Below are 17,789 nucleotides of genomic sequence, written 5' to 3' on the forward strand. Positions count from 1 at the left end.
AAGAGGACACACGGTTTCTGTTGTCAGAATGAAACTTCCCACTCCTGGCCATGGCTACCTCACAGGAGAGCTGGGCAATGTTTCCAGGGATGTTGGCTGGGACTCTGGATCCCTGAGAAGCTGCGACAGTAACCTGCATCAAAAGACATGGGGTCGAATCCTGCCAGTTTCCAGTTAGCTGTGGGACCCAGCACAAGGCTCTTAACTTTCCTGGTGACTGGACAATAAGAAAAAAATGGAAACAGTTCAGTCAGTCAGTATAGCGTTTGTCTTGGATTTAATTCCCAAAACCCATATTAGATAGCTGGGTATGGTGGCAGACTGGTGATCCCAGCCCTGGGGAGGCAGAGACACAGAGATCCCTAGACCATGTGATGATTTCCAGGCCAGTGAGAGACTCTATCTCATAACTGAAATTGTGACCAACATCTGAGGAATGATATGTGTGGTTGACTCCCAGCCTCCATGTGCACACACGAGCGAACACACACACACACACACACACACACACACACACGGTGGAGGCAAGCTACAGGCAGGGAAAATACAGGCAATACTATATTTGACAAAAGACTGATCCAACAAATATGAGAAAAAATCAGTAACAAAAACCACAGTAACCCTACTTTAAGTACATGCAAATACCCTTTCGTGAATATATAATGAAAGAAGGCAACAAGTAGCTGATGAGCATATGAAATAATTCAAAATCATCAATTATTGGATGGTGAAAATTTAAACTATGATAAAATGGTATCTAGCACACAATAGCATGTCTTACTTTCAAAGTCTATCCCGACCCCCAAATATTGGCAAGAATATGAAGCAACCACAAACTCCCACACTGCTGAGAAACATGTACGAGAGAAAACAGTTTGTCGGCTCTCTGGATGTACAGCTACCCTAAAATCAACATTTATTCTTTTAGACATTTACCCAGGAGTAATTGAAATGTGTCAAGAACGAAACCTTTAAATAGCTACCAGCAAAGAGAGCCCAGATGTCTATCAATGAGAAACTGGAGAAAAGAAATGGCGAGAGCCTCACTTATTAATAATACGCTGCATGACAGGGAGAGACGCGCCTCTGGCATAGGCAACAATAAGGATAAATCAAAAACAAGGAGGATGACGCGGCAGAGGATCCCACTGGCTCTAGTTGAAACAGGCAGGCCTTCATGGTGATATAAATTACGGCAAGGCTGTAGGGACCGGAAGAGCTGGGGAAATTGGGAGAGTTATGGGAATAACCCACACCTTTATGTGAGTGTTGGTTAAGCGCATGCTTACACTCTCCAAACTCAGTGATTTAAACTCTCAAACATATAAACTTCACAGTATACAACTTTTACTTTAGGAATGGTTGAATAAATAACACCTCAAGAAAATAGTCCGGAAGGTGGAATTCTATAGGACAACTGACCCGATCTCTCTAAAGTCACTGCCAAAGGACAAGGGTTTTACTAGATAAAGAAAGACCACAGGACATAACCAGACCTGATGTGCGCCATGGGATTTTTTTTTTTAGCATATTAGTCTTTTAGTGTCTTTTTTAAATTGATTTTTATTGAGCTCTACATTTTTCTCTGCTCCCCTTCCTGCCTCTCCCCTCTCCACCTCAACCCTCCCCTAAGGCCCCATGCTCCCAACTTACTCAGGAGATCTTGTCTTTTTCTACTTCCCATGTAGATTAGATCTATGTAAGTCTCTCTTAGAGTCCTCATTGCTGTCTAAGTTCTCTGGGATTGTGGTTTGTAGGCTGGTTTTCTTTGCTTTATGTTTAAAAACCACCTATGAGTGAGTACATGTGATAATTTTCATGGGATGTGGTCTTACTGCAGGAAAACAAACCTTCAAAATATTTTGGGGATGTTCGGGGAGAATCTAAATATCAAGTTGGCTTCAAATGATTAAGAAAAACTTTAATAAAAGAAAATTGAAGATTATAAATTGATAAGAAAAAAGCACAGCAGTATGGATTTTCTGGTCTTTTCAGTACTATGTGTCATGTACAGATACTGTGTATATTATCTTACACATTGTAATTATATCTGTACAATACATACACAGAACAAGACTTGGAACAGTTAGAAATCCACCTATTGCCACGGGTAACTCTGGGAATGGTATGATAGGTCTGTCTTCTCATTTGTCAGTGCTTCTAACTTCTACAGTGCACGTGCTCTGCTCCTTTAATACTGAAAACACCAGATGCGGGAACAAGAATGTAGCCTACTGGCAGAGCGCATCGGGCATGTCCGAGGCTCTGGGTTTGATTAAATCCAGGTCCCACTAACAAGGGCCTCCAGAGTGGGCCTCCTGTTGGATGCGCTCTGCCCACCATCACTTCATTCTTACCTGTGATGTAGCATCCCTGCTTCTACTCACTTATGAACGTGAAAGCCGAGTTTTGTATATAACATAATCTGACCTCAAGCTCCATGCTCTTTTCATTTTACTCATATATACCCTCAGATTGGGGAAGACTACACAATGAATGAGCTATTCACTACGTTTCAATTAAATGCATATGGATGGACAAAACAAGATTAAATGATACAAGCCAACAACAAAGAAGCCCATAGTAGAGGATTCTACTTATGTGACTTTTGGAACAAGCAAGCGCCTATGGTGGCAAGAAGCATGACCTCATCCATACCTCCCCACAGTCTATGTGAGGATGGTACTGTTAGCATCCCCATATTACAGATAAGAAAAGTAAGACATCGAGATCAAACAAGAAAGAAGAATCCAGCTCAGGCCACCTGCTTCTCACACTGCTACCCCACACCATATCCCTAAGTCCCCAGGCTGTCACCCAGCTTGCAGTGGAGCAGGGAGAATGAGTGCCAGCTACCAACAAAGGTCAATCACATGGTGTCACAGCTGCATCCTTGCTTACCTGTCCAGAGCCATGCTGGTTGGCATACTCCTCCCGAACCCTCGAACCCCGATCTGACGGAAATACGGAATGCAAGAGAGGTTGGCGGCGATGACAGCAAGGGAGTCCGAGGGACTCACAAAGAAGCCATTTTGGCCAAGAATCATATAACGGTCCTGTGGGAAGGAATGTGTGAAAATTATCAGGGAGAAGCATCTGTTCTTCATACCCAGTTCCCATCACCAGCGCAAGCCACTTTCCTGCTGTTTAAATAACCTAAAACAATCTGATAGACCAAAGGATGCATGGGAAACCATATAAAATTCCTCAGGGGCCCAGAATCTCGATAGAGCTGGAATGTGTTCCACCTGCTGAGATGTGGGCACAGCTACTCCAGGTGTCTGTGGCCTCCACAGCCTTAGCCCCTCTCCTCCCCCACACAGGCTGGAGAACTGTAGCAACTGGTGAGTAGCTGCTTCTTTCAATGCGGTGCTTTCAACAAAGCTAGCAATGAATGGAAATTGATTGCCTGACTATTTTTTAAAGAAATAATTTCTCAAGAACATACTTCAATCTGAAACTGAGAAAAGTTGTGGCCGTTTCGTGGTGCTCTCTAGCCCTGAACAGCAGAGCAGAGGCGTGTCCCATACACGTGCACTCGAGATTCTCTGGCCTCTGGTACGTCTTCCATCCCATGGGGAGCAGGTCACAGACTGGGAGCCCTTACCCCATCAGCATCAAATGCAGCTCCAAATCCATACTCTCCTCCTTTCATGGCTTCCAGAAGGGTGGTTGCGTATGTCAGGTTTGGGTCTGGGTGCTGCCCTCCGAAGTCTTCTAGTGGGACACAGTTTATAGCAGAGTTGGCCGGGGCCCCCAGTTCATCACACAGGACTTTTCTCACATAGGGTCCCATAACTAAAAAAAGATCCACGAGAATGTAAAAACACTTGGAGGAATGCTCTTCCCTAGGTATTTTCTTCTGGTTAGAAAAAGACATAAACAACTAACAATAGCCCGGAAGAATAAAAGAAACTATACTGCCATTTTTTTAGGACACAACATGGAGTAATAATCCTATCAATTATCACTTATTGATCATCTACCACGTGTCAGGGACTCTGCTAAGCAGATAAAGGATGTCAATCATCCAATGAGGTGAATATTTTTTTTCCTTGTGGTTTTCTAAAACACTGCCTTAAGGATATCAACTCTATAATAATGATTTCTTACCTGCTGGTTTTCATGTAGTAAGCACTTTAACTGAGTACATCAAAGCAACTAAAGTGTACAGTTAATTCTCTGTGTACAACTGGTGTAACATTGCCCAGTTAAGCATCCAAATCCCAGAAGCTTCATATAAAACAGAGGACCCCTTGCACAACAACGAAAACAATGCAATAAGAGCCATTGCGTGGACCAGGGGACCTAGCCTTGAACCCCTATGTTAAGAACTGAAAGGATCTTATTAAAGAGGGTGAGGTGCACGAGTCTTACATTCCTGGGCCCTTATCTAATAGTGAGACAAGCCAAATCTGCAGATGAGTGAAGAGGTGAGACAAAAGGGCGAGCTATCTAGTGGGGCTCCACGACTTATAAAAGCGATACCCAAAGCGAGGCTTCCCAGAGAAAGCAGTGTTTGGGGTAGGACTTGAAGGAAGAATACGGACTTGAGAAGGGTGGTGGACAAACCGTGATACATCAAGATAGCGGGAACAAAGAGCAAGAAGAGCCACATGCGCCACGAGCATCATTTTAAAGAACGGTGCTGAATGCAACGTGAAGCAAAAGATTCCGAAATTTATTCTTCCGTTAATATCCCCTTCTAGAAAAGGCAAAACAAGGAAAGCAGAAGAAAGATAACTGGCTGCCAGGGGCCTCTGAGAGCAATAGAGAAGTTGACCATAGAAGTTGAGTAAGATGCCCAGAGTCTTCAAAAATGAACAATCAATAAAGAGTTGTGTGTTTGTGCTATTCAAAACAAGGCAATGAATACTTTTTAAAATTTGCTAGAGCAACTGAAAAAGGTTGACACTGGAAAGTAGGGCACTGACTGCAGAAAGAAGTTGGGCACCCATGTTTTTCATAATTTATTCAGCTGTTTGAATTACAGAATATAACATTTTAAAGTCAATAAATAGGTAGTCTTGATCTACTCCACACTCACATGGTACAGTCCCAAATCTACTTGTTCAATTTTTGTTTGCATTTACATCAAAAGAAAGTAGCTGGAGTCCTGAAATTTTCTAGAACATTCCATATAGCTGGACACGTAGCGGTCTCCTTAACGGTTCTCTGCTTCTGCTTTTAGAAAGGCACACGCTCACCTCCATGCATGGCATCAACTCGGATCTTCAGCTGACTAGGCCCAGTCAGCAAACTCTTGATGGCGTTAAAGTCAAAGATGGTCCGAAGAAGGTTGAGATAGATGTCAACGGGGTCCACGATCTCCACTGATGCCGGGAAGAATGGAGGGAAAGTCAGTGAGCATGTCTGGAAATTATCTTTAGGGGCACAAAAAATTTACTACCCTTCTGGTGCAAAATTCTGATCAAAATCCCATCTAACTGTATGCTACATAGGCAGGGAAGAGTCCATTTGCAAACAAAGACTCAAATCACAGCACAGCCAAAATGTGACAAACTCCAGGTAAGTAATGATACAAAGACTATTCTCCTTTCTTATTGCAAGGGAAAATTAACCACTAGACGAATTTAGGATACAAATATGGCCATCCCTGGTCACACCTTCCCAGCGCCTCGCTACGCTACCCCAGCTGCACTCACACCGTTGCTAACAAGCATCCCACATGGGAGGTGGTCTTTCCCGTGGGTTTGCCCAAGAATGACTCAGCTGGTGGGAAACACATAAAGGAGCTGTGGCCTCAGCTGTGGCCCTCATTTTCCAAACGCTGTTATACACACTGGATCCAAGCACAGAGCTGGGGATGTGAGATGGATTCTGACTTTGCAGAAACCTTCTCTCACACCCAGCTCACTACCTCACTTCCAGGGGAATGCCAAACATCTGCAGCTCCTCGGGAAACACAAGAGCTCTCCAGTGTGTTACTGGGAATCCCCACAAACCTTTTTATTTAATTAGTGAAACCCATTACACAGAACTTGGCACCGCTTTCAAACATCTACCTGTTCATAATTAGTGCTCAGAAAGTATTTTTCCTAGGAAAAGCAAATACTTGAGATTTGGGGAATTAAAATTTTGTCTAGGAAAAAAAAAACATTTTAGATTTGTAGTTACATCTCTTTATCTCTTTGTGTGTCTGTGCTCACACACGTGTGCCTGAGTATGGGGGGGTAAGTGTAGACACACATTTGGGTTTGTGCATGAGTGCAGGTGCCTGCAGATGCCAGAGGCATTGGACCCCTTGAAGCTGGAGTCGTGGGTAGCTTTGAACTGCCTGGGTGCTGGAAACTAAGCTTGGTACTTTGGAAGAATAGTAGATGCTCATAGCTAGTAAGCCATTTTTCCAGCCCCCTAAAATTAAATTTTTAAAGTTACACATCTATTACCTTTCAATGTCATACTTCTATGGAGCTGAAATGCTTTGGCCTACATTAAAGATGTTATCAATGAATAATTTTTCAATAATTTTTCAGTACATCCAGGTTCAATATTTAATATGTGATATAAATTACTCTTTCATCTGCCTATAAATGCATGTCTCAAAATATTTCCCTTACATTTAAACTGACATATGAATATCCACTCAAATTTAATTACTTTTTAAGGAGCACAGACTATATTTAATCAACCTCTGAAATGAGGAGAATATTAATTCAGAAAATAGTTAAAAACCACTGTCTGCAAACTATACATCTGAAAATGCTTAATATTTTGCTTCAAATGCTTCAGACATTTTACTTACTCTATAACATAAGATATTTTTGGAAATTTCATTCTGGTTCTTTAACTTTTGAAACATTTACCTAAAAATATTTGACATTCACAAGGGACAGTTCAAGGAAGCAAAGCATTCAGAAAAAAATCAAATACTTTCATTATGAATACATGCTCTTGACATCCCTAGATGAGACACCAAGGACAAATTGCTTTCAGTTAATTCAAGCTTTGCTCATCACTTAAAACAGTAAGAATATAGCACTTAAATTACCTCAAAGGATTATCTCCAAATTATTTTTGGAGGAACAGAGAAACATCCACCTACTTCTAGACGTTCACCAGCACTTTACAGAAACCACCCAGGGAACAATGTGGCTGCAGTAATGAGTTCCCCAAAGACTCAAGTCTCAGAAACTAGAAAATCATAAATATGCTCTAAACAATTAAAATTCATATGATTCCTTCCTGATGTTAATGTTTGATAGTTCTCATCTCTCTTATAGCCCCAGTCTTTCTAATCATATAAAGTCAGACATATTTAAATTATTTTGTTAGATATAACATAATTGTAATTACCTAGAAAATCCACGAGTACATTTTTTATGTGTCCACCTCCAACTAGATCAATAAAAATATACTTTTCAGTCAGGTGGTAGTAGTACTCAACCATGAGGTATAAATTTAAGCAGAACTGCATGGCTTTGACCTGGCAAAGAAACTCCACCCTTCCACAGGAAGTTTAATGACCCACTGACTTTTTAGCTCTTAACTTAAAGTTTCCCACATCTTCACCTTAATTGCTTAGAACTTATTCAAAGACAAGTTTGGCGATCCACAGTCTACTCCTCATACACTATGATAGAGCCAGCTACAAACCTTTTCCTATGTGGAAAATGATAGTTTGGATAGTCGCTTTTAAAAGTATCAAAATCTAAAGACATATTTCTCCAATCTCTTTCTACATTGCATCTACTTTCTAACCACTCACCAGGGCCTCTCTCGGATGACTAATTCAGTACTTCTCATGAGAATCCTTCCTACAGAAACCACTGATCACCAACAAGGACTGCCCCAGCCTCATGCACGCCTAGACTCCACCTTATGCGCCCCTTCTGGAAAGCTGCCCCATCTGTGGAATTTTTCTGACTTCTTCAAACTATATATTACCTCTGAATGGTTTGAACTTGTTCTCCAGGTCAAACTCTTGTCTTCCTAGTCGAGACAGGTCGATTCGAAGGTCAGGACATATGGCATATTCCTCAATTGTTTTGCTGATCTGGTAGATTTTGTCCGAGACAACATCTGGCGCAGGACCTAAAATGTGACATCCAAAGTGTGTTTATTTTAAAGCCCTCAGAATTTCAATCAGAGAAACATTACCGGCCTCCTACACCAGAGAGAAGTGTAGACTCATCTGGTCTCTACACAATGAACAAAGACCCATAGCTCAATTAGACCAGGTATTTCCCAGGTTGCGTTCATTCACAGTGGAGGATATTTGATCAGTCCTGCCTGTTTGTTTTTAATCTACTTCTAAGCAATGATACATAGAGTCTAAAAAGAGTTTTGCACCTGCTGGGGAGACCCGATTATGTAATCAGCTTTCTTCGGGCTATGACACACAAACGGGACATGCCTTCCTCAGGAGTGAAGGCTTCCAGATCTCAGCCACCGCTCCCCAATTGCACCTGAAGAGAATCATTTCTGCCTCTCACTATTGTCTCATTCACATGTGAGCTTTTCCGGATAAGTCAATTGTTTTCTCCAGCACAACTAAGCTTTAAAATGAGGAGTAACTAAAACTACTTGATATATTTCCTCAGAAGGTCAAGCTGGCAACAGTGGTAGACAGAGATTTTAAAATGAGTTGGCTATGAAATCAGTTGTTGGCTTCCTCCTCTTTTAAAACACGTGTATCTTCACACAAGGCTTCATTGGGTTTTGTTTGGTGTTGGAAAACGTTAGGGATCAGATAAATAAATACACTGAATAGTCTTAAATATAAAAGTCATCTAGGTAGTTCTGAGTGTGCATTATAGCTGCTGGCTACATTATAACTTCCTACTGAACAGAGGTTGCTTCTAAATTCATCTCATTTCCTGCTCCATAGACCTGTCCTACCCAATACAATGACCAGCCACCATATTTAGCTACTGAGTACCTGAAACATCACTAGTCAAGCCTAAATTATAAATTACTACAACCAAAAAGTGTATATCAAAATTTTAAGTTAATATAAACAACCATATAGCAGGTGATATTAACATTTTATATTTATATATTGAAATATTTGAACATAGTATATTAAATAAATTATATTACCTAGACATTCTCTTTCACACTTTTAATACAGCTATTAGAAAAATTTTAAATAAAATAATATATATGGCTCATAATACATTTGTATTAAACAAAGCTACCTTCTTAGAATAAGAAGCAATGTCTATAAGAAGGAAAGGCAATAGCCCCACTCCAGCAGGTAGGGTAGAAGGCAGCCTCATTGGTTATTTCAGTAGTTATCTTACATGGGATGAGTGAAAATCGCAGACTCACAGAAGGGCCTGGGAAATGGATCAGTCAGTAACGTGCTTTCCATACAACCACGAGGACCCGAGCTTGGATCCTCAGCACTCACTTAAAGTAAAAAGGCAGGCACGACAATACATGCCCATAACCCTAGTGCTAGGGGACAAAAGTAGGAAAATAGAATGCTAGGAGCTCACTGGCAAGCTAGTCTAGCCAATCAGTGAACTCCTAGTTCAGTGAGCGAGACCTTGTCTCAAAAGACAAGGGACAATGACAGAGGAAGTCACCTGATGTCAACCTCTGGTCTTCACATATGTGTATAACTATGCATACATACGTACGTAGGTACATACATACATACACACACACACAAGGAAATGCAAAACCTTTTCCTTTGTCATGTAAAAATGTTTTTAAAGGATTTGTTTTTATTATTTTTAATTGTGTGTGCATGTTTTGTGTGTGTGTGTGTGTGTGTAGGTGTATGCACATGAGTGCAAATGTCCACAGAGGCCAGGGGGCTTTCAGAGGCAGGGCATTTGTTGGATGTGCTAATGCACATGTTTAATCTCAGCACTCAAGAGGCAGATGTCAGCCTAGTCTACACAGTGAGTTCCAGGCCAACTAGGCTACATAGTGAGATATATATTGAGGCCTGGTAAATGATTTGCCTTCTAAGCATGAAGACCTCGGGGCGGGGGTAGGAAGAGGATGTTGTGGCATGAATTTGTAATCCTAGCACTGAGGGACAGAGACAGGTGGATCACTGGGCTCCTGGCCAGCCAGCCTAGCCTACATGGCAAGTTCCAGATTAGTAAAACATTGTGTCTCTTTAAAAAAAAAAAAAAAAAAAAAAAGGAATGACCCTAAAGATTACCTCTGGTGTCTACACACATAACATATGCACACACTAAAGAATTACTCTGAAAGGAGACTTCTGGCATCTATATACACACTTACATGCACACACACACACACCATACTCAATACAATGGTTACTATGGTAGAACAAATTAACTTATCTATCATCACACAAGTAGTTTGTTGTCGCAAAGCAAGTATTAGAAAAAACGGAACAAAATTATGAATATACTGCAATTCAGTCATCCATAACACTCATCCTGTGCATTACGCTCCTAGAGCTGTTCATTCAACGTATCTGTGTCTTTCTGACCTCTGACCTCTATTTCCCTATTGCCCCCAAGCTCTCACCAACAATGAAAAATGCTCATTTATTCTCCATCTCTGTATAGTTGACTATGGTGATTCCACCTGTAAGTAAACTCACACTTATTTCATTTAGCAGAGCATCCTCCTGCTCCATCCATGTCGTGACAAATGGCATCCTTTTCTAAGGCTCAATGATATCCCATCATGTGTGCATCACGCTCTTCATCCATTCATTTATTAACAGGTACTTGGCTTGTTTCCATCTCCTAGCTATTGTGGACAATGCTACACAGAAGATGGAAGTGCAGATCTCCTTACAATATAGAGATGCACCATTGTTTTTAGAGGCAGAGGAGACATGACTTGCTCATAGGAATTTTCATTTTTTCCTCCATACTCTTCCTTAATGGTTGTAGCAATATATGTTCTAGGCAGCTGTGCTAGGCTTTTCTTGCTCCATAGCCTCTCAAGCATTCATCTCTTACTATCTCATAGTAGCCATTCTAGCAAGTATAAAGCAACAGTCCACATAACTCTTGATTTTGTTATTTTATGGTCTAACATGTGTTCTACCTAAAAAAGGTTTCACATGTCCTAGGGAAGAACATATACCCTGCTACCACAAGAGAGCAAATTCTATTCATGCCTGCGAAGTTCAAGGTGCCATTCAAATCCCATATTTTCTTAAAAACTTTGTCTTGTTGGTTTACCCATTGGTAGATGGGATATTGAAGTCCCCTGCTATTGTTCTTCTGATGCCCATTTCTTCCTTCATATCTTTTAAGATTTGCTTTACATATTCAAGAGCCTCAGCACTGAGCACATATAGATTTATAATTCCTATGGCCTCTTAGTGAATTGATCCCTTTATCATTGCACAGTGACCTTCTTTTTACCTTGTAATACTTCTTTGACTAGAGCTCTATTTTACCTAAGTGTTGCCAATGTTGATTTTTTCTGGAGTCTATCTTCCAGAAATATCTTCTTCTGCCCCTTCCTTTTCATAAAGCTTCAAAGAGGAAGTGACTCTATTCTGTACTCAGTCACTCAATATATTTTAACGGAAGATATCAATCCGTTTACATTCTAGGGAATTACTCATACGCACCAAACCCCCACACTTAGTGACTGTTCTCTGCTTCTTTCCTAGGCTCTTTGTTATTGTCTTCTGCTTTTTGTGTCTACTTTTGTGACTTGGTGATTTTTCTATCCTATTAAGTTTTGATTACTTCCTGAGGTATAGACCTGAGGTATAGACATGTTCTAGCTTTTCCTTGTAATGTGTATGTGTGTGTTTAACATGCAACATGAAATGTTTATGAATAGTTTATTCTTTAAATAATGTGCAAAATGCCTACAGGGAAAGAAAAATAATAAATTCTTCTTTGCAATGTAGCTTATGCTCCCATATGCAAACATATGTGATATTCTAGATTAAAAGAGACTAAAGAGTCTTAGCAAACAAATGTACAGTTCTGAGATGCATCTTTTTTTTAATGAAATAACTGTAAATAACATTTTGATAGTCACTGCGAGGAAAGGCGACTGGAGATTCGATTTCAAATGGTGTTATAGGATTCATGCTACTTTTGTTAGGTATGTGTGATGACTAATCTTTATTGCCTACTTCACTGGATTTGGAGTCAATTAGGAGACACACCTATTGAGGTGGTTTCCACAGAGGTTTAATTGAGGAGGGAAGGTTCACCCCAAGTGTGGGTGGCACCATTCTGCGTGCTGAGGCTTCATACAATGAAGGCACCAGCTTTTTCTCCCTTCCCCCTACTTTTTCTCTTCCCACATCAGCAGCCTTGCTTTCCTCCCCTGCATACCTTCCCTTCCATGATGGACTGTATCCCCTCAAACTGTGAGCCAAAACCAACCCTTGCTTCCTTCCTCAAGTTGCTTCACATCAGGAGTTCATCACAAGAAAAGCAAATAGCCCAACATGCTACTCTAGTTGTGTGGAAATGTGTCTTTCTTTTAAAAAATGAATGCAAAAGTATTTAGGTACAGAATGTCTTCATGCTGAATTTTGCCTTAGAATACCTCAGGGGTTAAAATGATTACTGAAATGAGAAAAGCACAGTAATGGATTCCTGGAGTCCGTTTATTACTCTCCCTACTTTTTGGCACATTCTGTTTTTAAAGGCGGTCATCTCACCGCTCACTAGGACTCCAGACTGTACATTTCTATAAATTTAAAAATAAATTAAATAACTCTATGTATGTAGTGAGAGAAAATATGAATGTATATGTTCTAACTTTAAAATTTAGAGTCCTCCTGTATCAGTTAAGTATCAGTCTTTCACCTGGCTGACACACACAGGAGATCCATAGATAGCCCTGAGCATCCAAGAGAACACATGTTACATCCTTGGGAGCACATCACCTTGGGTACCTCACTGCATTTTTTTTTTGAGCGGATTCCTCTCCACTTTGCCTGCTTACCACCATAGAGTATGATAATGCATGAGGAAAGAAATCAGGTAAGGCATATTCAGAGCCACATACCTCCATTAGCAACATTAAACTTTACTCCAAACTCTCCCCCTGGTCCTCCAGGACAGTGGCTGGCCGTGAGGATGATTCCACCAGCTGCCTTGATCTTCCTGATAATGCAGGAGACTGCAGGTGTTGACAAGATGCCATTCTGCCCAATAATCAGCCGTCCAATCTAAACCATCCAGGGAAAAAATAAATCAGCCCAAGGTTCATGGAACTGAAGGCATTTCAACCAGGCTCTTTTAAGGGGTAACCAATCTCCTATGCAAATGAATTGAACAGGTTTTATGTTAGGAAAGCTGAATAAAAGGAGTTCCAGCATTGTCTGCCCTACCCAAAGTCTCCAAGTATGTTTGAGCTGCTCATGTCTAGTTTCCCACTAGTAACTGATAAGTACTTAAGGACCACGGACCACTGATCTCTGGTAGTTTGAGATATCTACTTTTGATGATCAAACAGGTTTGTTGAGCCCATATAAATTCTCAGTTTGTTTCAACTCAGAAACTATAATGGTTAAGGTGTTAGAAAGGAAAAGAAAGAAAGAGAGAGAGAAAGAGACGGCTTCCTACTTCTCTCACTTTTCCTGTGTGATACTTGAATCTTGATTGCCACATTGATGCGACTTAGAGTCATCATGGAAACAAATTTAGATCTTGAGGGATGATCTAAATTATGTTTGCTGAGGGAGGAAGACCTGCCTTAAATGTCGGCACCATTCTATGGTGCTGTGGTCTTGTACCTGATAAAAAGAAGAGGAACAGCACACATAACTCTCTGCGTCCTGATTGCACACTCTGTGTGACCAGTCACATCCCACTCTTGAGGCCGTGCCTTTGGGTTTCTTCTCAAATGTGTGAGAGAGAAACCATGATATCCCTATGAAAGGCAGTACTCACAGTCCCTACCTCGAATTGTTATCTCTTTATCTTGAAAGCATTTTCTGCCTCATATATTATCACCTAATAGTTTCCATATTATTTATCTGCCCACTGTGTATAACCCCCCAAGGACTACGTGTTTCACTGTTTCTAATTAACCCAGAACAAACCTGCTAGACAGTAAGTGTGTAGCAAATATCTGTGAATAGCAGTCAATATCTGTGAGTGGGTTAGCATTAAAACTAATGAATAATACACCAGGAAAGATGGCTCAGAGGCTAAGAGCACTGACACTTCTTCCAGAGGACCTGGGTTCAAGCGCTCACATGGTGGCTCACAACCATCTATAATGAGATTTGGTGCCCTCTTTTGACATGCAGGCAGAACACTGTATATATACATACATACAGGAAGAAAGAAAATAAAAATACATTGAGAAAGGGGAAGATGGCAGATGATACCCATAATGGTATAATGGTTACCTTTGTCAACTTGACACAATCTAGAACTACCTAGAAAATCTCATTAGGGTATTGACTACATTGAAGTGACCTATGGGCATCCCTGTGCAGAGACTGTCTTAATTAACAGATAAGGGAAGGCTCAGCCCACTGTGGGCAGCACCATTCCCTAGGCAAGATCCTGAACTGTGTAAGAGGGGAGAAATCACGGTGAGCAGAAGCAAGCAAGCAAGCATGTATGTATTCATTTCTCTCTGTTCTTGACTGTGGGTAAAATGTGACTGTCTGAAGTTTCTGGCTTGACTTCCTCACAATGATGGGCTGTAGCTGGAACTGTACATGGCTTTTGTTGGGGTATTTTATCACAGCCACAGAAAAGAAACTAGGACACATGGACGGCTAGACTTCCCCATGGTGGTGGGGGCAGGGATGCTTGAACATAAGCTATCCTAATAGAAAATGGAAGAAGAAAAACTAATCTAAGTAGCAAAGAAAGGAAACTTAGGAAAGCCGAGGAGGTGCAAAAGTCCAGGGTGCACTCTAAAGGGCTCAGCCCTGGCTGTGAGCGCTCTCCTCCCAGTGCTAGTCAGGGCAACAGCAGGGATTGAAGCACAGTTTCAGACAAGGAGTGAGTTCCATAAAAACCCACACTGGATTTTCAGCAATAGAACATTTAAGAGCACTGAGGACCGGTGATAAAAGCCACACCAAAGGCAGCTACACTGGCAGAGGATGCTGGGAAGTCTTCTCTTCCCAACACTGGACCAGAGCAGTGGCAAGAAGTCATTATGAAGGTAATGGGAAAGGGTACATATAATCAAAATATATTATATACTTGTGTAGAAGTGCCATAATTAAATATATTAACTTATTCATAAATTAAATAATAAATAACATATATTAATACATGCTAATCAACTTTGAAATGAAAATTAAAAGCCCCCCACTGTGCATCCTCACTCTGGGAATTCAGGGAAACATAGGCTATTTGAAGGAATCTTACACACTAAGGAGACAAACAACATGTCCATGAGGCCCCAGGAAAGAATAAACCATAGTAGAGCAGGAAGTGAATGAGGACTAGGAACATAGTAGATACTGCCAAAACAACAAAAATTTAATTCACTGTGTAATGATGAATGGAACAAGTCACAATTACAAAATGATATAGATGAAAAATTGACATACATACCCAATTCTATAACACAAGGATAAATAATACTTGATGTAATAGTACAGAGTGACCTCAATACAATTATGGGGGTGACTTTAATGTCACTGTTTAATGTCACTGACAGGGCACTCAGACCTCCAGGAAACATCAGAGTTAAGTAACTCTGATGAGGTCAAAAGGGTTTAATAGACATCTACAGACGATTCCACCAAAATACTGCAGAAGACATTCTTCTCAGCAAGCCATAGAGACTTCTCCAGAGAAGACAATATTTTAGGACACAAATATTAACAAATATAAGAAATCTGAAGTAATTTCCTCTACTGAATCACAATGTCATATACTAGATATCAAAAGTAAGAGATCATAGAATGTACAAGGCCATGAGATCAAATGACATGCTACTGAGTGATGAGCAGGCCACCAAGAAAATTATGAGCAGATTTTTAAAATTCTTAAGACCAAAAGAACACAACATACCAGAGCATATGGTATGTGACATAAAGGAAGTTTAGAGCTATAAATATCTACTTTTTAAAAAATCAATTAAAAAGATCAGAAAATAATCAAAAATATCTTAATGATGAACTCCAAAGTCCTAGAAAAATAGAAACAAGACAAAATCAGTAGATGAAAAGAAATCCTAAGATAACAGGAGAAAATAAATGATTAACAGACTATACAAAGAATCAAAGAAACAAAGAGTTGATTCTCTGATGAGATAAATATAGTTGCTAAACTCCTAAGTAAACTGAGACAGATAGACAGACCAACAGAGACAAACAAAAAAAAAAAGCCCAAATTAAATCTTAGGAACATGCACACCGAGAAAGAAATCAGTAATTCAATCCATTTTACAAGAGCTTCAGAAAACTGAGTTAAGCTGGGCAGTGGTGGTGCATGCCTTTAGTCCCAGTGCTTGGGAGGCAGAGGCAAGCAGATCTCTGTGAGTTTGAGGCCAGCCTGGTCTACAGAGCAAATGCCAGGACAGGCTCCAAAGCTACACAAAGAAACCCTGTCTTGAAAAACAAAAACCCTAAGTTAAAAGGCTAGGAGTAAACAAACCTACCTACTGAGGAAAGGAAAGACTGCTATGATGGGGTGGCCATCCAGACAGCGGACTCACTCATCTGAGGCAGTTCCGGGATGGAAGGTCGGTATATTACACTAGCGTGGACACACGGAGGGGAAGACACCCAGAGAGAAGGTGAAGACAGAGGCCAAGATGACCGTGGCTGAGCAATGTGGCCACAAGCCCAGAAAGCCAAGGAATGCCAACCACCACCAGAAGCTAGATGAGCCATGGAACAGATCCTTCCAGAGAGTCTCCAGGGAGCCTGGCCCTGCCAAGGCCGTTTCAACTTCTGGGCTCCAGATCTGTGAGAAAATGAACTGCTGTTGTTTTAAGCAAAGTGGGTTCATTTGTTATGGTAGACTTAACAAATTAATACAAAATCTGCAAACTAATATAAAACCAGTACCCTTTCCTACGGCTGCCACAATGAACTGTCAACAGTGAAGTGGCTAAAACAAGAACATGTTGGCTTCTTGTAGCTCTGAAGACCTGAAGTACATAACCAAGGGGCCAGCAAGACCACACATCCTCAGATGGTCCCGGGAGAGGGGCCTCCAGCACTGCTCTGATTTCTCATATTACTCTGGTCTCGGCCCTCCCATCTTCTCCTCCTCTGCATGTCTTTATTATTCTCTTTTCTGATAACCTGCCCTTTCCCAATTAACCCAAGACAAATGTCATCAGAAAAGTCACAGTTTTCAACATCTAGCAACTGTTAAGATGAAGGCACATTTGAGACTTACCGAGTAAAGGAAGGCATCCAATTTGAAACTACATATGAATCTTGTGCCTCGTCCTAGTTCTGTTTCTAGTCTATGATAAAACACCCATGAACAAAAGCAACTTGGGGCGGGGGGGGGTTTAAAATATTTATGTCAGCTTGAGTTATAGTTCATCAATAAGGAAAGTCAGGGCAGGGACTCAAGGCCGGATCCTGGAGTCAGGAGCTGAAGCAAATGCTGCTTACAAGCTGTTCCTCTTCACTCGTTCCACTGCCTTTGCTACACAGCCCAGGCCCACCTGCCAAGGGATGGCGCTGCATTAGAAGGCTGGGCCCCTCCTACATCAATTAGCAACCAGGGATGCAGGAGTTGAAGCAGAAGCCATGGAGGAACATGGCTTTACTAGCTGTCTCCCCATGTCTTGTTTGTCCTGCTTTCTTACACCTTCCAGGACCACCTGCCCAGAGCTGGTTCCACCCACAGTGGGGTGGGCCCTCTCACATGTGCCCACAGGGAAATAGGATGAAGGCAACTACT

At 41.1% G+C, this 17,789-nt stretch overlaps 1 protein-coding gene across 1 annotated transcript in view; it reads right to left on the reverse strand.

Moving 5' to 3' along the window:
• The window catches only part of Pgm5 (phosphoglucomutase 5), a 145,882-nt gene that overhangs the window by 114,215 nt on the left and 13,878 nt on the right, over positions 1–17,789 (reverse strand). Inside the window, exons 2-6 of the mRNA XM_050158512.1 lie at positions 12,952–13,114; positions 7,909–8,055; positions 5,208–5,333; positions 3,608–3,798; positions 2,902–3,056 (exon numbers count right to left, since the gene is read on the reverse strand). Coding sequence (XP_050014469.1) covers positions 2,902–3,056; positions 3,608–3,798; positions 5,208–5,333; positions 7,909–8,055; positions 12,952–13,114 — 782 coding nt within the window. The remainder of the gene's footprint in view (positions 1–2,901; positions 3,057–3,607; positions 3,799–5,207; positions 5,334–7,908; positions 8,056–12,951; positions 13,115–17,789) is intronic.

Source organism: Alexandromys fortis, unplaced genomic scaffold (genome assembly GCF_014885135.2).
Source record: "Alexandromys fortis isolate MF-2015 unplaced genomic scaffold, M_Fortis_MF-2015_v1.1 scaffold_10, whole genome shotgun sequence".
In the NCBI taxonomy this organism is placed as follows: Eukaryota; Metazoa; Chordata; class Mammalia; order Rodentia; family Cricetidae; genus Alexandromys; species Alexandromys fortis.